Here is a 26,295-nt window from a genome sequence, read left to right as displayed (position 1 = left end):
TTATTGTTGGCAGGCAGTATTATGTAGATTGGAGGAGGAACACTCAACGAATCTCATAGACTATGGCCAGGGATGATTTGGTGGATTCAGCTCTCCCTGATCAGGATGAGGCCAAAGAATTCTATGCCAAATATGAACCAAAAGAAGCCTTAGGAAAGTAAGTCTCAATTTATTTTAAGTGAAATTCAATAATTTGATAATTCAATAGATCAGGAAAAAAAAAACTAGGAAAAAAATCATCATGTTGTAAAACTGCGGCCATGTTTCTAAATATGTCAGAATAAGTGTGAAAAAAGTTTGTTGGTCACTTCTAAGAGTTACCTTAAAATTTGTAACATTTAAAAATAAAATGTTCTGCTGACTGTACTGCAGACAATTGCACTCATAGAAGTTTTATACAGGTGCTAACAGATTTTCCTGCAACTGCAGTGGCTGTAATTCTATTTTAATATACTGAAATGAAAAACTGTTTACGAAAAAAAAAAGTGCTGAAGCATAATTGCACATATCAAACTGGTGTAGTATAGGCAGTCTAAATTAATTCACATGTGCTTTATTGTCTTCAGCACCTAAGAATATTAAAGTAGGCATAGTTCTAGTTGAAATAAAAATTGAGATAACATGGCCAGTTGCAAAAAATGTTAAATAATTTAATACATGTAATACTGCATAGATCAGAATAAAAAAATATATATTTGACATTTTCAAAGTTTTGCTAGAGATTCTTGAGAAAAGAAAGCAAGAAAGGTGTTGCCATGTATTTTTATACCCCACGCAACGAAGTTGCGGAGGGTATAATGTTTTTGACCCGTCCGTCCGTCCGTCAGTCCGTCCGTCAGTCCGTCAGTCCTGTTTCTTGTCATCGCAACTTCTCTCAAACCACACAACAGGATTTCACGAAACCTTTTCAGATAATAAGGACATACTATGTAGTTGTGCATATCGTCGGGAAATTGCGATTCAATTTTTTTTCTAGGAGTTACGCCCCTTTGAACTTATTTACTTTAATGTACTACTGCAACAGTTTGTCATCGCAACTCCTCTCAAACCACACAACAGAATTTCACGAAACCTTTTCAGATAATAAGGACATACTATGTAGTTGTGCATATCGACGGGAAATTGCGATTTAATTTTTTTTCTAGGAGTTACGCCCCTTTGAACTTATTTACTTTAATGTACTACTGCAACAGTTTGTCATCGCAACTCCTCTCAAACCACACAACAGAATTTCACGAAACCTTTTCAGATAATAAGGACATACTATGTAGTTGTGCATATCGACGGGAAATTGCGATTCAATTTTTTTTCTAGGAGTTACGCCCCTTTGAACTTATTTACTTTAATGTACTACTGCAACAGTTTGTCATCGCAACTCCTCTCAAACCACACAACAGAATTTCACAAAACCTTTTCAGATAATAAGGACATACTATGTAGTTGTGCATATCGACGGGAAATTGCGATTCAATTTTTTTTCTAGGAGTTACGCCCCTTTGAACTTATTTACTTTAATGTACTACTGCAACAGTTTGTCATCGCAATTCCTCTCAAACCACACAACAGAATTTCATTAAACTTTGTAGATAATAAGGACATACTATGTAGATGTGCATATCAACAGGAAATTACGGTTCAATTTTTTTTCTAGGAGTTATGCCCCTTTGAACTTATTTGCTTCAATGTGCTTCTGCAACAGTTTGTCATCTCAACTCCTCTGAAAACACACAACAGAATTTCATGAAATTTTGTAGATAATAAGGACATACTATGTATATGACAGGAAATTATTATTCAATATTTTTTCTTATACAATTTTTTTTTCTTATACTTATTTAATTTCTCCAATGACAATGTGGGGACGTGGGGTATGTGAGCGTGCTCACTAAGGTTCTTTAATGCATGTACTATCTTGACTGGCAAGACTAGTTGTTGCAATAGCATGACAGCTATATGTTGCTTAAATTGTTACAGTGACATGACCAATTTAAAAAATAGTATACTAGTATATGTAATTCCTTACAATATATTTTACATGAATTTCATAAAAATGCTTTACAAATGTGTATGTTTGCTCAAAAAGCCATGCTTTAAGAATGTGTGCATATTTGTTCAAATGGTCATGCTATAAGTATGTGCTCACATTTGTTCAAAAGTCAAACTTAAAGGACACGTACATGTATGTTTGTTCAAAAGACATGCTTAAAGTACATGTTTAGATAACTAACACATTCCAGTTGTAAAATCAGTTGTATGGGTAGGAGTTCATACTTGTTTGCTAAATACACCTAGAATTTGATAACATACAACTGTATTACTTACCCAGTGATAGTGTATCTTTTAACACCTTTATAATGCCAAGAATGTATCCTGTTTAAACAAACTGCAGCATTCCCCAGTAAGTAATCCTCTCCCAAAGAAGCTGTGCAATTTCGAAAGTTTTTGATGAGTGTCTGTCTGTCTGTCTGTCTGTCTGTCTGTCTGTCTGTCTGTCTGTCTGTCTGTCTGTCTGTCTTGTCTGTCTGTCTGTCTGTCTGTTTTTTGGCTATGAAGGTATATGTATATATTGTAGTATAAGCCTCTTTTACATTATATGGTAAACACTGACAAAATGTACATACTTGAAATGATAAAACTTTTTAAAAAATTCTGCGGTCCAACAAAATTGTTTAAAAAAAACAAGGGACTATTGGAATCTGGAAAAATCTCATAAAAAATTTATGATGAAAACTAACCTTACTATTTATGTGGCAGATGTAAAAATTGATTACAGGGTCAGTTTTATCATACTATATCAATGTATATCAGGGTTATTAGATTGTTATCTATCCTGTTAATATAGTTATCATAGGTTGATGTCATTGAATATCTTTGACACAGATATTTTGGACCTTAATAAATCATGATCTCATTTTGTTGCAGTGGTATGAAACCCTATGAAATCAAAGTTGTTTGGTAGTAGAATTTTTTCCCCAGACAACCCATTCTTAAAAGAAATTTCTTGTCTTTAGGTCATTTATAGGGATGTAAAAGATATGTCTAGTATCAAGTTTCTTACATATTTGATTATGACCTTAACAGCTTACGGACATGTAAACCTAGTATTTAGAGGCTAATTATAGGTAATATTTTATAGAAAAGGGATTTGATCATTTAAGCGTTTATATATACATGTACCTGATAATACAATTATGTATATAAAATTTTTAAGAAACAATTCTTAGAGGTAGAAATAACAAAATGATTATTGGAACAAGAAAAAATAAACCTTCAGGATACGATCCAGGTGTAATCCATAAAAATTAAGACTTGTTGTATGTACTGGCTACTGTAACATATTTTCATGTGGAGTTTAAAAATTATTTAAGGTTAATGCACTAAAACAGTTGAAAGCAATATAGCAATACATGTACCATTGTTCTACATTTTAAACTAGTGTAACAGTTGATAACATTCCAACAAGGTTTTAAGTAGAGGTTGTTAACCTAAGAAGTTTGTATTGATTGAAGTCCAAATCAGAACATTTTGATCAATAAAATATATTTATATGAGGTTGCACTGACATTGAAGTCCAAATTAGAACATTCTGTTCAATAAAACATATTTGTATGAGGTTGCACTGACATTGAAGTCCAAATCAGAACATTCTGTTCAATAAAACATATTTGTATGAGGTTGAAGTTGATTGCCAGTTGTATGATTGAAGAATAATGTTTAAATAAGTATACCAAGTTGTTCACTCATAAAATCTTTATTCCAGAGCTTATATACAAGTGTAGGGTTGGTCCTTTAATAGAAATCTTTAAAAATACTCAATTTTGAATTCCATGTATAATCGTGTGTTCTTTTGTGAATGGACCGGAGAAAAATTCATCCCTAATAACTCATCCAAAAAAAAATCCTTCATCAGAGTTCATCATGAAAAATATTTCCTCCTTGCAATTTTCTTTCAACCCTATAGAGATTCAAACATTAGATGCTATTATGAATAGCGTTCTTACTAAAGCCTGATAATGGGGTATTGGTCGGTTTTGTTATACTCCCTGGGTCACAGAGTTGTTTAACTGTTCTCTATCCTTTTGTCTGTTTGTCTGTCCATAGCTTTTGTTATTATTCATTTCTTAGTTTCAATTTGAGGAACTACAAAATGCAAGTTTAAAATATTATTTCATCAGATCTTATAAAAATAAATCAATATCAACAACAACCACAAACAACCTATGAAATATTTTGTAATTTAGATGCAGCAACAAAATTTACCTACTCACAACTGAATATATATGGAATATCGGTGACCCTAGATAAAGCACCCTTTTAAATTTGACATAGTAAACTCATTCTGAAGAATGTTTAATTCGTTCACAAGGTTAAATTTCCCTACAATTAGATATGCAAATTACAACCAAGGGAGGTCATTGACTTCAGTATCAACAAAAAACATTAATTTTTTTTTTTATTAAAAACATTATTTGAATTTTAGTTCATTTATATATAAATTTTGAAGTTCAGTATGACGTCCAAGGCATTTGAATGGGGACATATAGTTGGAACCACCTCCCCCTTTTATCCTGGGTTAGGAACCCCCTTTTCCTATCAAAGTTTACTGTGAAAATTTTACTGAAAAAGTTTATTGCATCCCCTTAAGGAGTCCAAAATCAGAACTAAATGTACTTGTGATGTGGTCAAAAACATCTTTACAGGACCAATAAATTTCAAATTTGATAGAATTGACCTAATAATAATAATTAAATTCTCTATTTAACCTAGAGCATATATTATATTGTTTCCAATAACTTTTTTCTAAATGTATAAATTTTTGTGTGTATATTTCTATCTTCAAAGAAGAATTTCACCTTTCTGTACTGTGGAGAAGACTTACTAAGTTGAAAAACTTGTGTCTAATCCCTTTGTCTCTTTTTGGATCAATAAAATATGTTTAAACTAAACTATCTTCAAACAATTCCAGTGTATATAAACCTGTTTTTTTTTCATTGGAATTTCACCTTTCTGTACTGTGGTTAATAACACACATGTTTGAGGTCAAATGTTGTTATCATGCTTAGCTATTGGTCAATTTTATTAATTTATCCTGTCTTTAATTGAGGACAAAACTTACTGTAAATATTTATGTCAGTTGGTTACTGCAATCAATGGAAAAATTATGGTTGATCCTATTTTAAATTATTAAAAAGTAAAAGCTTTCTAAGCAATTAAGTTTATATAGTTCCAGTCCAAACTGGTAAAGCATTTTAGTAGAGTTTTATAGTCCAGTTCAGACCAGTTAAGTCCAGCCTAGTGCAACCTCCAGTCAACATATTACTTATTCCAACAATTTATGTCAGTGCAAATGTCCCTAAGGGATTGTTTTATATTAAAAGTGTGAAAAAAATTCCAATACAGAGAAATTGTCAGTCTTTTCAAGAGAGACATACAACTGCACTATGATGTAATCCTGCAGTTTTTTGTGTGGGTGTAACACTGTTTAGTACTTGTTGTTCTAAATATAGATTGACAACAGTGCATGTGTATTTACTTGGAAATTTTTTATTAGTAAAGTTGTCACAACAGCAAAAAAGTATACAATCGGATACGGAAATTAGCTAATATTATATTTATATCTTATATCTATACACTGTACTCAAACATTGTGATAACTTCAGTAAGATATTTCATCCTGTATATAGGAGCACATGGGAGTACATGTGAGGACTTTGACATAGTGACCTGATTTAACCTAGTTTAGATATACAGAAGTGTAACCATGTGGTTTTATGCCGGTTGGTAGCTTTTAAAATTGTGCAGTGGTTACATAATTATGGGACTAAGTTAGTAACTGATTCATTTTATAATACTTAATCGATGATACATGTTGTCTACTTGTAAGATTTCCCAAGCTACTTTCAGTTTAGTTTTGTTTCTAACTAAAGGATCTTAGCTCAGAGGATCTTAGTCACTTGGATATATTTGACTCAAGTGAAATAACAAAAAATCAAAACGGAAAGTGAAAATTTTAATTAAGTAATTGTATTTGACTGTGTAATTTAACAAAACAAAAGTTTTAGAAAATTGATTTTATTGAATAATTTGGATTTAAATTCATCTTTGTAATTAGTCACTTTTTAAAAGCACCAATTTTTACTGGTGATCTTTAAAGTTTGTGACTTTGAATTTAGATACTGATTTGACCTTTATTGTTGAGGTGAGGACATTCATTGAAGTGTACAAGACCCAACAGACCATGACATGTAAACATTGTATTTGATTATTGACTAAACCATGTGGTAGTACATAGGTATAGGATTAATCTGTATCTGTTGTGGGCAGTTAGTATCTTGCATTCAATGGGTAAACAAAGTGTGAAAGCAACGGATTCTCTAAAAGCACACAAACTCTCTAATGGCCACATTAGTGTGCCAAAGGAATTAAGACAATTATTGGAGACCAAGGATAAAGTGTATGACCAATATTCTAAGGAATTTACTACTTCTAAAGGGACCAGTCAGTTTAGGCTTGAAGAAATATGTGGCGTGTAAGTAAAGTTTTTTAATCAATTTTTTTCCCCCTAAATTTTCCATTTATTAGATTTGTGAAGAAAGTCTCACTTTGAGGAGGACAGATTTTTAGTCACCAATTGGTCTTAAAAGGTCATGTTTTAAGGTAAATGTACAGTTATTAGTTCTTGTGTTTTGTTTTTCTCATTACTAAAGGAAATCATGCACTCTGGTATATTGCTGAGTTGTAAATTTTGGTAATTTCCTGAGATTGAGTTAAAAATGTATTTTCTTGTGTTCTTGATTTGTGGTTTAAATCTATTTCATTACGGTAATATACATGATATATGCCTTCAGATAATTTTTATTTAGTTGAACACTTAAAAATGTGGTTAAACCTTGTCCAACAAAACTTATAAAAATTTAGGCTACCCCACAAACTGAGCCACAAAAATTTAAGAGTTTAAGATATTTCTATTCAGTGGTACATGTGATAGACTATGGGGATAGAACGAGACATAAATTAAATTTGTATATGATTCTTAATTGGAAATTATCTCAATTTCAATAAAGACAGTGCAACCATAGAAGAAAGAAAACTTTCAACAAAATTATGCTTCACAGTGATTAAAATTTCAGCTAAAGAAGCTAGATTTATTATAGATTTTAATATATATGTTATTATCAATGTTTGCAAATACTTAGAATGAGTGTTACTCATAACAAACAGTCTATATTGTTGTTCAATTAGATAATTGATGAAGAAGAAAAACAACATAGGGGTCATAGAATAAATAACATAACAAGTTATATGTTTAGTACACAAGGGTTACCAGTAGTTTATGGGTCAATCAAGTCCTTCATGTTTACATACCAACATGTGGAATTTTCCTTCATTCTGATTGGTCAATTTCACCACACCTCCACAGATTCTGTAGGATTAGTTGCCACAATTGTTGTTATTATTTACACTGTTGAGGCTTAATTGATATTAATGGAATAATTCTTTGTATGATATTTTACATTAAATAAATAATTTTAAAACCATTACACCTTTACATCATTTAACATGTAAACATTCATCTGTGTTGTAAATAAACAAACAAATTTGAAGGTAAAAATATATGTTGTATAGATGATCACACACCTGTAGCCAGGGGGAATTGTGACTGTTAAAGACGAGTTTTTGAGGCCGAATAACCCCCCTTTGGAAATTCCTGGCTACAGGCCTGGATCATGATGATGACTCCTAACAATTAAGTAATATTGCCTTATAGTAGTGATAACAGAATAAACTCTTAAACTCAATTAATAATTAATGATCAGGGAATGAGAGTAAAATCTTGTTAAAAAAAAAATATATTAATCCAATTTTGATTATCAGTTTCCTGCTAAAAAAAACCCCAAAAAACTGAATGAAGGTTATTCACCACTTTATTATGGTTGTGATAAATTAAGATTGCTGTAGGAAAACTTTTTATTGCAATGGTATTTTAAGAACTGTATATACATGTGACCTTACATATAACATGATGTATTGCTACATTTATGTCATATATATGGTGTTCAGTAGAGAAAATATAGAGACACTTTTATATTACTTGCTTCAAACCATGCTAAATATACATGGAACCCTTCTAGAAATCAGACTGGGCTATTTTAAGCAAGAAATTCAGTAAATTTCCATTGATAAATGTAAATATGATTCATCTGTATAAATATATTACAAGATCTTGAACAAAATGTTATCAAATTGTTAATATGTATCCTACAATAAGATTTTTGTGTATCTGAATTCATCTATTGAAAATTTGGAGTTCATGTAGTTGTTATTATCGTTGGAATTTATTCACAAATAACCTAGATCAGACTCTTGGAGCTTAGTGCAAGATTTGAGATTGCAATACCTTTAAATTAAGGAACTGGTGAAGGTGATGGGTTGTTGACTTATTGACATGATGCCCTCTCATCTCCTTTCATTAAGGAAAATTTACTATATATACCGGTACAACATGGTGTTCTTTATTGTCACAATACACCTTATCACTATTTGGTAATCTGTGCCTCGTCACAAAATGAACTAACTCATTGAGGTCATACATTACAATCACTTTTCCATTGATGTGTCAGATATTTTGTATTATGACGTCAACATTTTACATGAACCTTTGTGATATCCTGAGTAAAGGGCAGACAAATAGCAATCATTTTAAAAGGTGTATGTGTCTTTTGTATCATTGTGAAAATATAATTGATAACACTGCAGATTTGAGTGAATTTCTTGACAATTAAATAAAATTGTACAGGATATGTAAATCTATATCTTATTTCCATGTAAACATCCTAGGATTGTACTTTTATACAGGTCTCACTCCTCAAATTGTTGCTTTCTACAGGAAAGTACTGAATAGATTTAAAAAATGACAATTTGGATATAAATATTTTTCAAGGTTATATATATGACCTTTTCAATACATTACAATACTTTTTACTTACTCCTCAAATTGTCACTTTCTACAGGAAAGTATTGAATAGATTGAAAAACTGTGTTATATATATAGATATTTTTCAAAGTTATGTGACCTTTTCAAAAAATTACAATACCTACCTTAAGCATTTGAAAATAAATACAAAGATAAAATCTTTATTGACAATTTTTACTTATAATAACTTTGATGTAAGCTTCATCAAACCTGAGGGAGGTACATTTGTCACTTTTGTGATCTCATACCTATATATATATAATTCATTATACAAGCAAGACATTCCTTACATAAGCCCACTCACATGGGTTGTTATATATGCAGTATTTGCATATCCTTAATTTAACTGCAATTTGTTTGCCCAGGCTTTCGAGAAGTTATGTAAATTACGTTTTAAAGATAAATTTAAATGCTTTACTGTCATCTCGATATGCAATCTATAATGCTATCTATACATATTTAGTATGGTGGGACTGAAAATTATGTAATATTTATTTCTTCCTTTACAACATGCATGCTTTATCTATATATTTAACTTAACCTGTTAAATTTTCATTTCAGACATTTATTTTAATATTATTTATTTTAATTATTATGGGTATCCTGAATTTTGGATGTTAGCCTTAAAGATGATAAATAATGTATAAAAGATATGGTTTCCAAATTTTGTCAAATTAAGGTTAAGTTTGCTAATTTATAATGGGGCTTTTTGTACACAAATCTTAGTTTTTTTAGCTCACAAATGGTTGTCTGGTGTGGATGCCCAAATGGGCATATCTTATAAGAACAACTGGTCATACAGTCAGGGTATTTTTTTAGGCCATGCATACATTATTGTAGCAACTGCCCAGAGAGAGATTTCTTTTCCTTATAATCCTTGTAAAATGTTTTGGTATGATTTTCACAAAAATGTATATGCCATTCATTTATTCAGTTACATAAAACTGAAACAGTTAATTATTTTACAATAACACGAGACAAAAACAATATTCTTAGACAACTTCTGCATGTTATATAAACAGACAATTTAATTCCAGACTAATTTATTTTACAGAGGTATCAGTAGTATTGTTAGACGATGTGTTAGTAAAGATACAGGGCAGGAATATGCTGTCAAAATCATCGACATCAGCGGAGAAAAGGCGGAAGACTTCCATGCCGATCAAACCAAACGAGAAACCATCAGGGAAATTAATATCCTCAAGATGTGTGATGGCCATACTAATATCAGTAAATATCATTTATTTGTTACACATTTTTATATAGCCCTCTTTGATGTTTTCATAAAAGAGGAAGAGATGTATAAAAAAGCAAGGAAAAAAAATGTTTTTAAGGGGAGGTTTGTGGCATGGGTACTAATAAGATGTTTATCGTAAATACCACACACTTGACGTTTACTATGTACCGCGCTTTATGTAATGTTACGTCACCTTGATGTCTAATACATTTATCAAATAGTCAAGATGTCTTTTATTTCTATCATCCACTTTATGATATTATGATGCCGTGACCAGGATGGAAAATGGATATGAAGATGAAAGCCGTCAGAGCCGGTCACAAGAGTGCAGTAACGAAACTCCTGAAGAAATTTGAAGAAATTCAACAAAGTTCTGAAGCAGATTACGAGGAAATTTCAACATTATTAGAAGTAGTCACTCAGAAGTTTGCCAGCCAAGCAGCCAAAACCACTCTTAAAAGTGAATTTCTCTCTTCTTAAAAGTGAATTTTCCTCAATGAAATTCACTTTCCATTTAGTTAATGAAGAGCTGAATTAACGGGAATGGTTAACTTCATGTCAGATCTCACTAAATTAATATCTGGTGGTCACTGGCCACTGGAAGACCACTAATTTCTTCTATGTAGAGAATTTTTACAACACCATAAAAATGTCTTATAGGAAATTTATTTCTCATTGATTTCCTCAATTGTAGACATGTCTGACATATGTGTATTCTTTATTTGGAAACCTGTCCATGTAAATTATGTAATGTGGACTATATTTATAAAGTGAAGATGATATATTCTAGGTATCTAGTAGCCATCAGCTTAGATTGTCTACAGGACATAAACTTTATTGACCTGTTCTTGAACTTTTGTGATCAGGAAGTATTTAACATTGTTAAATTATGCATACAATAATACTTCTAAATTAGAATCAGATTGACCAATATCATAAGATAATTTGCCATTTTCATATCTATATGATTATGAATAATTTCAGTATTTGTACAAACATGAATACTTTTCTACATTGGCTAGAGGTACCGTATAGGGGGAGGGTTGAGATCTCACAAACATGTTTAACCCCACCGCATTTTTGTGCCTGTCCCAAGTCAGGAGCCTCTGGCCTTTGTTAGTCTTGTATTATTTTAATTTTAGTTTCTTGTGTACAATTTGGAAATTAGTATGGCGTTCATTATCACTGAACTAGTATATATTTGTTTAAGGGCCAGCTGAAGGACGCCTCCGGGTGCAGGAATTTCTCGCTACATTGAAGACCTGTTGGTGACCTTCTGCTGTTGTTTTTTTCAATGGTCGGGTTGTTGTCTCTTTGGCACATTCCCCATTTCCATTCTCAATTTTATGAAATATATTTTACATCATTGGAAGAAGTCCTTTTTGTATTATTTTTGAATTGTGTGAAATATTACCCATAATACAGCCTAATTACATAAAATTTTGCAAAGGTAATTTACAAGTTAGTTTCCTTTAAGTTGGAATATATTTTATCAGGTTCTAGCATTTATCAAGGGACATTCCACATTTTCACATTGTATAATTTCTATTTTCAGTCAATCTCCATGACTCATTCCAGACTCCTACATTCATTTTCCTAGTATTTGAATTGTAAGTATTTAATATTGAAATTTTTTCAACATATCACCAGTGCTGGATTGTCCTAAATAAGAATTCTGTCGAAATATGAATTCAAGATTAAACATTTTTCTTTTTGGCTTTTTATAGAAGTCTTCTAACTATGTATCTATGTACATGTATTAGATACACCAGAATATTATGGTAAACGCCAAAGGATAAATTTAAAGACTTTGGGGGGGGGGGGGGGGGGGGTCTTTTAACAATATATATGCAACAATATGATTTAATTTAATTGTAAAGCATGATAAATAAACTCATCAAAGATACCAGGACTAAATTTTGTATATACGCCAGACGCGCCTTTCATCTACAAAAGACTCATCAGTGACGCATGATATCTAATTCCTGTGGTATACATTGGTAAATGTTATGACTTGTATGATTTAAAGTGGATGTTGAATACATGTCAATGAGACAGCAACCATACAACACAAATTACTAAAAGACTTGTTTATGTACAGTATGTAAACCTATAAATTAAACTATTTTCAAAAAGTGAACAAACTAGACAGATATATAATCATGATCTACCATCTATCCAAATTCTTCAAAAAAAAAAAAAAACTCAGATCAATTACAACTTGTTTTGAAATGACAATATTGGAGATTTTTCCAAACATGAGAAAGTACATAGTTTAGTGCAATTAGTTCAACGACCTGATCTTGTATCTCATGCCATATTATTAACAAAGATTACATCACGTTACACCTTAGCTCTGATTGGTTAAGAAGTAAATCAGGTCACCCAGTTTTCCTTATTAGTAAAATCCATTGTAGAATTCATAACCAACTTACAGTTTGGAATAGTCCCGAGTAGGTCAAGTGAACTGGTTAATGGACATGGTTAAATCATTGTTTTGATTGTTTTTTTTCACTTTATGATGAAATTTCCTTCTTCAATCCTCTAGGAAAGGAAACATTTATCTCCCTTATGATTAAAGTAATTAAAGTAACTTGAAAATCATCCAGTTTAGTTTACTTCACTAGCTAATAGAATTTTGATAGTACAAACAATAATTTACAGATTTCATTATTGTTCTGCTTCTGGGAAAAGTTTCTCTTTGTGTATTAAATAGATGAGGTTAATACTGTTCTATTGCTATTTGAATTACTTAAATTTTCTTCAAAAGTGTTTAATTGAAGTGGAGGGGGAATACATATAGGTGTCAATTAACTCTATACATTTTGGTTTAGCCTCTCTGTAAATGGTGATAGACCAGTCGTTAAATCTCCCTATAAATTAAATATTCCAGTTTCGCTCCTTTTGGAGTTCAATAAGAAAACATGTACAACATTAGTTGTACGAAAGATTTCTTCAAGTTCCTTTAGGTTTCTGAAAATAAGCCTTAAGCCATGCATAGGTGTCAAAATCATTTAGTTTTTTTTTCATCCTGAAAATACATGAAATATTTGCCACTGGATGTTCAGCTCAATTATTCAATGAACCACAGTTTAAACTGCTTAAAATGTTAGTGTCTGTCTTCTTTTACTTTAGGGGTCCCAACCCATATAGAGCTATACTTAACTATCCCCAACCACAAACCTTACCCTAACCAATACCTAAACCTAACACTAGCTCTAACCCTAAAACCAAACCCTAACCTAAAACATCTCTTAACCTAACCATGAATGAACTCTTACTTTTTTTTGTAGACGAAACACGTGTCTGGCATACTTAAGTATAACCCTGGTACCTTTGATAATTATTAACACCACTGGGTCGATGCCACTGCTGGTGGACGTTTCCTCCTCGAGGGTATCCCCAACCCAGTAGTGAACACTTTGGTGTTGACATGAATATCGATAATGTGGTCATTTTTATCAATTTCCTGTTTACAAAACTTAAAATTTTTCGAATAACTAAGGAATTTCTTATCCCAGGCATAGATTACCTTAGTCGTATTTGGCACAACTTTTTTGGAATTTTGGATCCTCAATGCTCTTCAACTTTGTACTTGTTTGGCTTTATAAATATTTTGATATGAGCCTCACTGACGATTCTTTTGTAGACGAAACGCATGTCTGGCATACTAAAGTATAATCCTGGTACCTTTGATAATTATTAACACCACTGGGTCAATGCCACTGCTGGTGGATGTTTCATCCACGAGGGTATCACCAGCCCAGTAGTCAACACTTCAGTGTTGATACAAATATCAATGATGTGGTCATTTTTAACAATTTCCTGGTTACAAAACATAAAATTTTTCAAAAATCTAAGAATTTCTTATCACAGGAATAGATTACTTTAGACAAATTTGGCACAACATTTTGGAATTTTGGATCCTCAATGCTCTTCAACTTTGAACTTGTTTGGCTTTAGAAATATTTTGATATGAGCATCACTGATGAGTCTTTTGTAGACGAAACGTGTGTCTGGCGTACTAAAGTATAATCCTGGTACCTTTGATAATTATAACTCTTAAGTATGGGGACTCTTAAACTTAAAGACTTTTCAATTTTATTTTGAAGAGCATCTTTAATCTTATAGATGGGGTCTACTCATTAATACTTTTTACATGTGACAAACGTTTACCTTTGAATCGGCATTATAGCAGAAGTTCCACTTATCAGTTAGTCATTTTGAAGTGAAAACAGTTTTGGCAATGAACTTGCTTGTATATATAAGAGTTTGGCCATGAACCAAAGGCATCAGAAGATCTCTTGGTAATAACTTTTGTAACATAGTCATATGAATCAGTACAGACACGTGAATAAGTAAACACGTTTTTTGCAAGTAGGCATGTGAATTGGGTAACATGTCAAATCACCTTGGTTTTAATTTCTGGTCACATGGTTTTCCAATAGCTTTTTTTTTCTGAGTTAATTTTGTTTATCTCTTATTAGACAAATGATTAGAGTCTGAGGATATTTTAGTGATATAATCTTTTACACCAAGATGTCAGTAAATGTTATTGCATATCCTGCTTATACATGTATCATACTTTACCAAGGTCATGTTGCTAAATTGCTGAAAACCCTTTCCTACATATTGAAACTATCGATTCGCATTAACCATAAATAAAACTTTACATTAAAAATCATGTACTGTGGGTTAACCCCTTACCGACATATCTATTAATAAATACTGATGATATTCTACATCCATTTCTAAAATTATTGTCATCATATTTTAGTATGATAAAGGAAACTATCATGACTATATTGATGTGAAATCATGCAGTTATTTTCTTGATTATTGCAGATTAAAATTATTTAATTTATCTTTCAGTAATGAATTAAAATAAATCTGTATTAGGTTAACAAATTGTTGATAAACACTTATTTATATATATCTTCTTCTTCTTCTTCTTCTTCTATATAGATTTCTAGATTTCTTAAATTGAATAACTGTCTATATATATTATATATATACATGTAGTAGGTGTTGACCTCTGGTCAGAGGAAAGGTGTAAACATGTTGTTGCTTTGTAAATGTAAACAAACAGTATCACATGATAATGATTATAATATTACTGACCAGATGACTGTGGTCAGTTAAGTGTAAACAATGTAAGACAGTCATGGTTATATGGTCATATCTGTTATGTTGACGATTTGTCATTATTAAACATGGAAAAATTAGGAGGAAGATTTGATAATATTGTCAGTGATCAGAATCAATGTTTTGATGATTGAGGTCAAAAGTTTACCTCCAGTGTTGTATTGAGATTGCAATGCAACTCAAATGATGTCACAGAACCCTTATTAGACTTACAATATTGTCTTAAAAAGAAGAAGATGTGGTATGATTTCCAATGAGACAACTTGCCACAAGAGACCAAATGACACATAAATTAACAGCTATAGGTCACCACATGACCTTCAACAATGAGAAATACCCATACTCTTGTCTTTTGATGATAAAGTCTACATGTTTTACTTAATTAAGCTAAAACATTGAAATGGTAATTGTTTCAGTGGTGGCAGCTATATATATTACATATGAATTATTTCGATTCTAATAGGACAAATACAAGAATTCTTTTGGATCGAAGTGTTCTAGGTGGAGGCAAATATTTGCCGTTCCCATAAATAAACGCACTATTAAATTGGCGTAAAAGAACGGAGCAAACTGAATTATTGACATGCTTAAACTATTGACAATAACATTTTTAGATAGTTTTGGATCAATTTAAATGAGAATTTACTTATATGTTTTATATGAATAAAAAAAAATTGCTTATTTCTCATTTTAGCATCGTTGTTTACGTTTCCTTGTTGTGATGATTTTCGGTTTCACAAGCGTGCATTTTCCCGTAAAATGCTTATATTCTTACGTCATTGTTCTATAAAGCGGTAAGCTTATTCATTAAAAAGCATATGACGTGGGAGTACGATCCGAACAACCTAGGCAATATATTCATATTTTACCACGAGTGTGTACTCAAAGCGTTTGAAGGACGTCATGTTAGAATTATGAATTACTTTGAATTATTCAACTTGTGAGCAAGCATGTTATGTATGAAAATGTTTGTTTTTCTTTCTAGATGTAAACAGGGTGAATTATTTGACTATCTGACACAGGTTGTAACATTGTCAGAGAAGAGAACTAGGTATGTTTACAATTTAGAGTGGAAAAGATTTTTCACTACCCCATTGCACAATACTGTGAATTCATATTCATGGCATACCAATTATCGTGGATTTCATAGTTATAGGGATCACAAATTTTAATGTTAAACGAATAACAAATTTTCTATTTGCTTGTTTTCAGATTATGCTAACACCACAAAATCAAATATCGACATGAATACAATTTTTCTTCAAACCACGAAAATTGGTACCCACGAAAAAATAAATGAATCCACAGAGTATTCTACTTTCATTTATATCTGATCTGATTTCTGGCCTTGACATTTGCTGCCATGCAACATCTTGGTAGAATGTTTTCATTTACTATAAATACTGTTCAACAACTTTTCATTTTTGATTCATGGTCTTTTATATTCGATCAGTTGAAAATCTTTCATTCTCTAAAATTTCATACAACAATTATTCATTGATAAGAATTTTAAAAGCTTCATTCCTTTTTAAATTTGATTTTTGTGCCACAAGTTACTTTTAGATGATAACTATCAAATAGAAGTAAAAGAAAACAGTTATTTCTTGCCAAAGCCAATTTTTTAGCAGCATAATGAAAAAAGGATATCCAATTTGCATAGATTTATTTCAAAAATTGTAACTTCAAATGATATATTAGCTTTCTTTGACATAAAGTTCAACGTCTGCAAAATTACATCAATTCCTTTTTATTACTACCGATTTCAACAAATTAAATTCATTGTTTTTTCCTTCTCTAATTGACGACATCTGATATGATGTAAAGGTAACCACATAAAATCACATTACGCCCTTCAGGAAATCCTTCAAAGGTCATTATACATTTCCTTTTATGTTTCTATTTGTGGTTAGAATTATAAATGTGCAATTTTACAATAACATTATAAGTAGTGTTTGCATTGAGTCACCTTACTTGACGAACAAAGGGAATACAATTCCTTAAGTCTGTTGCTATGCAAATTGTTATTGGGTTATGTCAACAAAAATAGATGATACTTTTTCTTAAAACTATTTTATGTGAAAAAGCAATAGTACTCAACAAATTTCCCAATAAAAAACAGATGATGACTGTACTTAAAACTTTTCATGAGAAAGAGGCAAAATAATTGGCGAAATTGTTTTTAGTTACATAACAACAAAAATAGACGATAAACTGTTTGTACTTCAAACTCTTACTTTTTTCATTAGAAGATAGCTACAGTACTGGACAATTATATATAATGTTACGTCACTTCTATAAATAGATGATCTATGGTAATTTATTGTAATAAGTAAATTAAACAATTTCCCTAACAGGCAAAGTATATTTGTCATGACCATGCAGAGAGAACTTGCATATTACCAGAATGAAGTACAAATTCTACCAATTTCTCTCATTCCAAAGAATAGATTTCAAATAAGAATTGTATTGATCTAATCAAGAACCCATAAAGGGCATCATTTTACAACAATATTATGCACAATGTGATTGGAAAAAAGCAAAACAGAAACCTAATACCATACTATAATGTTATGGACAGGATCAGAGCCTAATACAACATGTGTCTTACATAACGATTACATCAAATCTTTGACCATTCTCCTTCAAAAACTATATATTTAAAACCATTAGCAAGTTTTATATTTTGAAATTTAACTGCCTCACATTGAGAAGTATCAAAACTCACTTGATGTAGTTTTAAAAATTCTATTGGTCTATTCAGATATAAATTGTTGAAAAAAAACATTGGTTCTTTTTTTTGTACATTTGTAAAATTTGACAAGTTTTATAGTTGTTTCTTCTTCATGTTAAGGGGGTCTCATTGGGGTTCTGATCCCGGATCCTGCTTACTGTTTTGTCAGATTCCCGTATCCCGCTTACACTATGTACGTAAGCAATTCTCATTTTTTTTGTCATTTCCCGGGTCCCACTAGACCTCATTTCCCGTTTTCACGACACAATAATTTTGACTTTCACGTGTCCCGCTTACAAAAAATCGGCAATCCCGCATCACGCTTAGACCCCAATGAGACCCATTGTTAATATATTGATTTTTATTACAGAATAATAATGAAACAGTTATTAGAAGCAGTAGAGTTTATACACAACAAAAATATAGTACATCGAGATTTAAAGGTAATTAGAACTTAAATTCAAACTAACAAAAGAAAAAGGGCCAAATTATAAACAAATTTCACTAATTTATGTTCAAATGAACATTAATGAAACTATAGGTTGCACTTTGTAAATACAGCTGTTTCTCAAAACACGCCTCTTTTGGGGAGTAATTGAATATTCATAGAAAATTAATTTTGTTTACATACTGGTTCCCAGTTATGCTCTCTGTGTTCCATATCGCAGAGACAGAACTTGGGAATGTTACCAGTAAATAAACATGTGCATATTGTTTACATTGAAATCTGTGGTAACCTTTCATTCGAGGTAGGAGTAGTTAAGAAAATTAGTGTAAGTTTAAACTCTGAGAAGTTCAGGGCATATAAACGTTGAAAATATGCTGCACAGCCCTATATTTTGACCTTTGAAAAAAATTGTGGTGCATATGAACTTTCAATTCTAGGATAAGATTTTTTTCAAAACTTCATAGTAAAAGTGGTACAGTTTTAGCCGTAAAAGGAGTTCCTATGGGAAATTGCATTGTCAATATTTACAGAAATGCAACCTATACATACAATATTTAACATTATTGTCCTTTCCTACCTGCTCAATCGCTCCATAATTTTTGTATCACAGCTTTGAGACGAGAGCAGGCATCAGCAACATCACAATGTATGAGGAGAAGTTAATAAGATTGTTTGTTAATGTAACATTAAAAAGAAAAAGATAAAAACAACAAAAAGCATAAGACATTTTTTTTCCTAGTTTAGTTCTCATAGATGTACCTTTTTTTTATTTCAGCCAGAAAACATTTTATTAGATGACAATTTAAATATAAAGTTATCGGACTTTGGATTTGCTACAGTATTAGGGCCAGAAGAAGAACTGACAGGTAACAAATTATAGACTAGAGAAACCTGTCTAAATTAAACATCTGTTGGACTAAGATTTTGCTGCAATTAAGTTTAGACGGGGAATATGTGTAATGATAGTCAAATTACACTATAAGAAGTTTCAATTTGTAAAGTCAGTAAGTGAAATAAATGACTTCTGAGATATTGAATATAGTCATTTTATGATAACATTGGTACGTAGTCATCAGAGTCCGTCATAAATTTACAACATTTTATCCTTAGTGTTTCTTGTAGTTTGGGTAAATAAGGGAGACAACTTTTAATGAAATTAAAAAAAAAAACATCAAAAACTATGTACATAGAAAATGAAAAGGTTAGGTATTTGCAAGGATGTAAAATGTTTTACTTTCAACGCCAAATCCACAGTAGTAAAAAAGACATGCTAAGATGAAGGTATATCAACAAGTGAAGTTATTAAATAAGATTTCAGATGGTTAAAATTTAAGATTAACCTTATACTTTCAGAATTATGTGGTACACCAGGTTACCTAGCTCCAGAAGTCTTAGCTGTGTCTATGTATGAAAATGTCCCAGGGTACAGACTTGAAGTAGACATGTGGGCTATTGGTGTAATAATGTACACACTCCTATGTGGAGCACCACCTTTCTGGCACCGTAAACAGATGCAAATGTTAAGGATGATTATGGAGGCTAAATATTCCTTTGGTACTCCTGAATGGGATGATATATCACAGCCTCCAAAAGATCTGGTATGTATAAATCATTCATACTTTTATTTATCTGAATAATTCAGTCATTATATCCCGCTGCTCTATGATTGCAATAATTAATGCCTGAAGGCCTAGTAAATGAAAATTCTTAAAATAATAATTCTGATCTAGCTCTGAATTTACCTATCTCGAAAATATTATACGTCTCTTTCATCTAGAGAGCGCCATTCAAAATTCATGATCAAAACTTAGTTTTATCGTTTAAAGAGTGCAGGCTCTCATGAATAGGATAGCTGATCACGCGGGATAGCCTGAATTTTCCAGGTCATACTTTTATAAATTAATAGTTGACACAAAGTTGATAGAAAAAGGAAAAAAAAAACCAAAGTTTGGTAAATTGATGGAATATTTATGATTTAAATAGTTTCAAAGCTGAAGTATTCAATTTAGGAAATATTTGAATGTGTAAAAAATTTTAAAAAATGTAAGTATTACATGTATTATGAAACTGAATGAAAAATTTAACAAATCTATCCTGGATAAATAATAGCTTTAGAATAATTGAACGATTTGTGTTTGAACCATGAGCAATGATTGTGTTTTGAATGTACTACAATGTAACATGTGTTGTTTTTCAGATATCTAAATTACTAGTCAAAGAAGCCAAAAATAGATTAACTGCCACCCAAGCTCTTCAACATCCATTCTTTAAACGGGAGGTAAGTGTCATAATATGGAGTAGTTTATAATTTTTTTAATTTTTTAATTCTGATTAGGAATTGATACTGAATTCTGACATTAGAGGAAAAAAAAGCTAAGGAGAAAAAAAAGTAAGATAATAACTAAATACCGAACCCTGAGGAAAATTCTAAATGGAAAGTCCATAATCAAATGGCAAAATCAAAAGCTAACACATCAAAAGAATGGATAAAAACTGTCATATTTCTGACTTGATACATGTATTTTCTTATGTAGAAAATGGTGGATTAAGCCTGGTGTTATAGCTAGCTAAACCTCTCACTTGTATGACAGTGGCAAAAAAAGTAGAGGAGTTACTGATTGATTCATTGTGTATTGTCTCTTATTATTTTATACATATCATACAAGAGTTCTGTTAAAAGACTTCAATAACTGTTTAGATAAACAATCCAAAATAAAGATCACTGGTCAAGAGTTTAATGAATATATAATTTGTTAAAACTTATTAAAGGACAATGAGCAAAAAAAAATGACATACAAATAAAAAAATATTGTTAAAAAATAAATGAGAAGAATTTCCTGCACACAACACATGCAATAATAAAGAATGCACACAATTTACACATTCAAATAATCAAAATACACGATGTTCACATCATGTGCAACTATAATAAAAGAATGAGTAATTTGAATTTGATGAAAAAATAATTTCAAGGTTAAGTTTAAAGTTACTCTTTAAATTTGTAACTCTGAAAAGAGATCCATTTAAAGTATATGAAACAGGATCTAAAAGTTTGTTATGCATCTGCTATTTGATGCGAGGGTGTTAAATTCAAAGAATTCATTAATTTTATTGCATATTTGGAATAGTTGATTTAAAATGAGATATGAAAAAAAATAAATCTCTACAGGGTCTTCAAAATTGAAAAGTTATTTTAAAATTAAAATACAGATTAACATAATATTTAACAGAATTCCTTTATTAAATTTAAAAAACTCATTTATGTTCATGAAAATGTAGCAGTTTCTATGTTGAGAAAAAAGAAAAAGTCAGTTTGTCCTGGGAAAATTTTTCCTTTTGTAAAGTTCATTTATTTTTGATAAGCATTGTATGAGGTTTAAATTTTGACTTTACTTAAAAAATAAATTGATATAACCAATTTGCTTTATATAATAAAGATTAGAGTATTTATTCATGTTTAAATTAGAATTAAATTTGATTTAATTGTAATTGTATCAGGCTTTTCTCATAAATCTATTTATACACTTGTTTTTCTAGTCAATTGAGTAAGAGTTTGTAATAAAGTAATACTTATATGACATAATTTCTCACCTGAGTATTTATTACACCTGAGAAAGTGATCAAAAGTATGATTAGATAATAAAAGGTAATAATTGACCAGTAGTTGTATGTGTCCAGCCAGTAAACAAATATGACAGGTTGAATAGAAGAGTTTAGCCATAAAAAGACTTGTGAAGATGAAATGGGAGAGGTCAAGGAGGTAGACATTTCTTTTAGTCTGAGAATAGAAATTTCTGTGTCATTTGGTCTCTAGTGAAGAGTTGTCTTATTGGCAATCATACCATATCTTTTTTATATATATATAATATGTAAAAGTATACTAAGTAAAAAACGTTTTAGCAACAAATACCATTACATAACAAAACTTTGAATTTTCAAAAGTTCTGGCTGTATCTTTGAAAAATAACTTTTCGATTAGTAAACATTGCACATAAGGGTTTATTTTCTTTTCTATTTAGAAGTATAATAAAAAAAAAAAATTTAAAGTTATTGTTGCAAATCTATTTTACCTAGTTTATTACTGTAATTAAATTAAAAGTGTGCTAACTGGTTGTCGCTCTATTAATTCAATTGTTTTCTTGTATTTTCAGTTGAAACCAGAGAAGCAATTTTACCCCAGAAAAGTGTTCAAGGTGAGTGAAACAAGTTGTTGTAAAAACATCTGTCACACATCATATTCACACGTTATATAAAAATGTGTAAATGATGTTTTCATTGAGCTATACAAATTATCAAGGTGACCTCTTATTGAGATACAATAGTACAGCATTTGCCATCATCAAATGAATTTGAAGTTATTTGTTTAATTATTATCAGGGCAGATACATGTATTGATTAAGCAATTTGACATATTCATTATATTTATGGAAAATAACATTGTTAGTGATCTTCTAAATAGATATAAGCTTTAAGAAGTGGTATGAGACAACTCTCCATCCAAGTCACAATTTGAATAAATAAAAAAAAAATCATTGGTCAAAGTATGGTCTTCAACACGGAGACTTGGCTCACACCAAAACATAACAGTGTTAGTGATCTCATGCCTTCATTTATTATAGACCTGTATGAAATTTTTTTTTTTCTTCAGTTTTTGCCCATGAACAGATTAAAGATGCACATATAAAATTTATAAACGAAAAACTAATTGTCTAAATTTGACAAGATTGTGAAATTGTTTAATATTCATTTAACAATCATTGTTGCTACCTATTGAAAAATTGTTTATTTTATCATTTCAGGCTGCCGTTATATGTGTGAACTTTTTCTATAGACTAAGATTTTATTTCAACAATCCACCTCCCATTTCAAGAGAAGTAATTAAATCTAATCCATATAGTGTCAAAATGATTCGAAAACATATTGATGCATGTGCGTTTAAAATGTACGGACATTGGGTAAAGAGGGGAGATAATCAAAATCGTGCAGCATTATTCGAGCATTCGCCAAGAGACGATTGGAAAAATGTGAGCTTGAACACAAAGACACAATTGATGGAGATTAAATCCGATTTATGATTAAAAGTACCTGTTTTTAGGTATATCAACATTTTATACTCAAATCTCAACAGATTGGCGGGTATATTTTACATCCTCAGCCGTCAGTGCAAGATTTATCTAGTAATTCAGTTTTCTATACACAGTCAAAGTGGCACCTTGTTTACATTTAAGGGAACAGTTGTATTTGAATTGAAGGAAATGGAGAATTAAATGCTATTTAAACATTTTCTGGTGATAAGTTGGAAAATTATAAAATGGCAAAGAAATATTCAACTTTTATCCATGAAACAGAAACAGTGCTAAACAAGTGTTCAATGCAATTATTTGATTTTGTCTTTGTGACCAATGGGGAAATCATATAAAGATTTTTCTATTACTTGATTGTGATTTTGTTTTTTAACTTATATTTGGTTAAGTTTTTTTTTCTATGTTTTAACAGTGCTGTTAACTGGTTTGAAAAGTATTAGAATTAGTCCTGAATATGATAGAAATACAGTATTTTTTTTCTTTATGGTATAAATGGTATCATTGTTACAGTACTAAAGATTTAAGGTATTCAGAGTTTATAATGAATGATCCCTAGAGTCGAGGTTAATATACTGTTAACCTACTTATTTTTGGGGATACTTTATATTTCACGTTTTACTCTTTTTATTCCATTTCGCGTCTAATTTTTGTGATTTTCTAATTTACTTGATGTTGTTAAATAAGGAAAGATCCAAGTTTTACATATTCTAAATATATTTCTAAATGCAAAAGTTGCAAAAATAAATAGTTCATGAAAATAATTTGGTCTACAGTATACCAATCATCATGGGGTTCTTATCAAATGAGAAAAACAAAACACATTTTAATAAAGGAAGTTGGCAAGTTTGGAAAATAGCAGTGGCGGATCCAGCCATTTTAAAAAGGGGGGTTCCAACTATATGCTCCCATTCAAATGCATTGATCTTCCAAAAAAAAAAAGGGGGGGGGTTCCAACCCCCGGACCTCCCCCCCCTTGGATCTGCCACTGAATAGCCTCTACAAGAGTTATAATGATGATTTAAAATGGTTGGTTTTTTTTTTGTACCATGTTTGTCATACATCTACATAAACTGAAAAACCTGTAAGGAAGAGAAATGAAAAGTATGATATTTGTTAATGGCCTGTTCTGACTTAAAATGTTGGTCACATTTATGTTTATAAAATGATTTACAAAGTTGAACTTATAACAAGAATATAACTGCTGTATACATTATTCAGGGCCACTGAAAATGAATCTTTTGGAAAGTATTTTGAATGCATCTTCCTTTTTCCTAAGCTTATTATTTAGTTAATAAATTTTTGTAGCAATACAAATAGGGCAATAGTTAAAACTATTAAACTGTTTCTTTATGCAATTTCTGCTCATATTATTATTTATTTTTTGTTAGTGTTGAATTGTTCAAGATGTTCAAATAGATTTACATTTAAGAAAAACTTCATACTCTTTTGGCTCAACACTTGAAATGCTCAAAGCTGTCTGCTCGTGTCAATAGACTGTACATGTAAAAGGTATTGCTTAAAAAACAAATGTGCTCAGATGTTTTAGTTAATTATTTGTTGAAGAAAAGTATAAACTTTGAAATTTTAACATTTTTTTTTCTAAATGATTCTTGGATTTTGAATTTAATACATGCAATGGAACTTGCTGCCAAAATTTATGGTATTTTTTTTAAATTTATTAATTTCTTCTTTGCATAAATTTAATTACTCAATAAAACTATATTTTTCTAATCCTTATTTGTAGTATAAGAGGGAGTTTTTAAAAGTTAAATGTCTCAAAATTGTTTTACCCTTTTAATCTGTTGAGCTTGTCCCCATTTTCACATTTCCATGTATATAGCTTTTCATTAATCTTATTTATTTTTATCATCATTATGTGAAAGTTAAAGTTTTCCTGAGTTGTTATTATGAGTGTGTCTGTCTGTTGTATAAATGTTGTGTTACACTGTGGATTTATTGATATTTATGGGATACCAATTTTCATGGATTTTGTGGGAAAGAGGAAAGGGGGAATTTTAGGTGGTACCTAACACTACAGGGAGATAACTCTGTAAAATCAGCTAAACGTTTTAATTATGTTGTGTTGTTAAGGAAATATTAAGCTTCTCAATGATCAAAATTAGTGTCTGTCAAACTGCTATATAATCAGTGTAATTATTCTGATAAAATGGTTGGTTCAAATTTTTTGAAATTTTTATATTTTTGTCAAAGGGTCAAAGTAAATACTTTGTCAAAATTTTATGAAAATTAAACGAGCCAAATAAATTTTAGTGAAAGTGTTGGGTACCACCTTAATTCCTTTTTATATGCCCATTTTCCAGTTTTCAGACAATATCCTTAAAAATGCTTTAAGCAGTTTTCATTAAAACTTTGGTGACTGATTTATATCTATTAAAATAACCTCTTCAATTTTCATAAATTTCTGATATGACATTGAGAACTGGTTGAACTTTATTCTTTGAAAACACGATGGGCATATCATGCGCTCATGGCACATCTGTTTATTTGTGATTCTTAGTAAAATGATACGATGATACTATGTACCATCAAAATAACTATTCTTTCTCCAACAATGAAAATTGATGACAACGAAAAATAGACTGAATCCACAGTAGATATTATCATCAGTTGTTAATGATAAACATGCTACTTTTGAATAAAAAAATTTAAACCTTA

General features: G+C 30.6%; 1 protein-coding gene across 2 annotated transcripts; it reads left to right on the top strand.

Moving 5' to 3' along the window:
* Positions 1–26,295, top strand: LOC143075500 (phosphorylase b kinase gamma catalytic chain, skeletal muscle/heart isoform-like). Of its 2 annotated transcripts, none has more exons than XM_076250933.1 (10): positions 1–157; positions 10,029–10,204; positions 11,767–11,821; positions 16,342–16,407; positions 18,458–18,530; positions 19,311–19,401; positions 19,889–20,133; positions 20,733–20,813; positions 22,687–22,728; positions 23,335–26,295. In XM_076250933.1, the coding sequence occupies exons 1-10, from the start codon at positions 63–65 to the stop codon at positions 23,608–23,610; spliced, it is 1,200 nt and encodes a 399-aa protein (XP_076107048.1). In that variant the 5' UTR covers positions 1–62; the 3' UTR covers positions 23,611–26,295. The 2 variants fall into 2 exon arrangements, with proteins under 2 accessions (XP_076107048.1, XP_076107047.1); XM_076250932.1 differs by lacking the exon at positions 1–157 and adding an exon at positions 5,853–6,529.

The sequence above is a fragment of the Mytilus galloprovincialis genome, chromosome 5 (assembly GCF_965363235.1).
Source record: "Mytilus galloprovincialis chromosome 5, xbMytGall1.hap1.1, whole genome shotgun sequence".
Taxonomy (NCBI): Eukaryota; Metazoa; Mollusca; class Bivalvia; order Mytilida; family Mytilidae; genus Mytilus; species Mytilus galloprovincialis.
The sequence above is the reverse complement of the archived record's forward strand: the minus strand, read 5'-3'. Positions and strand labels throughout refer to the sequence as shown.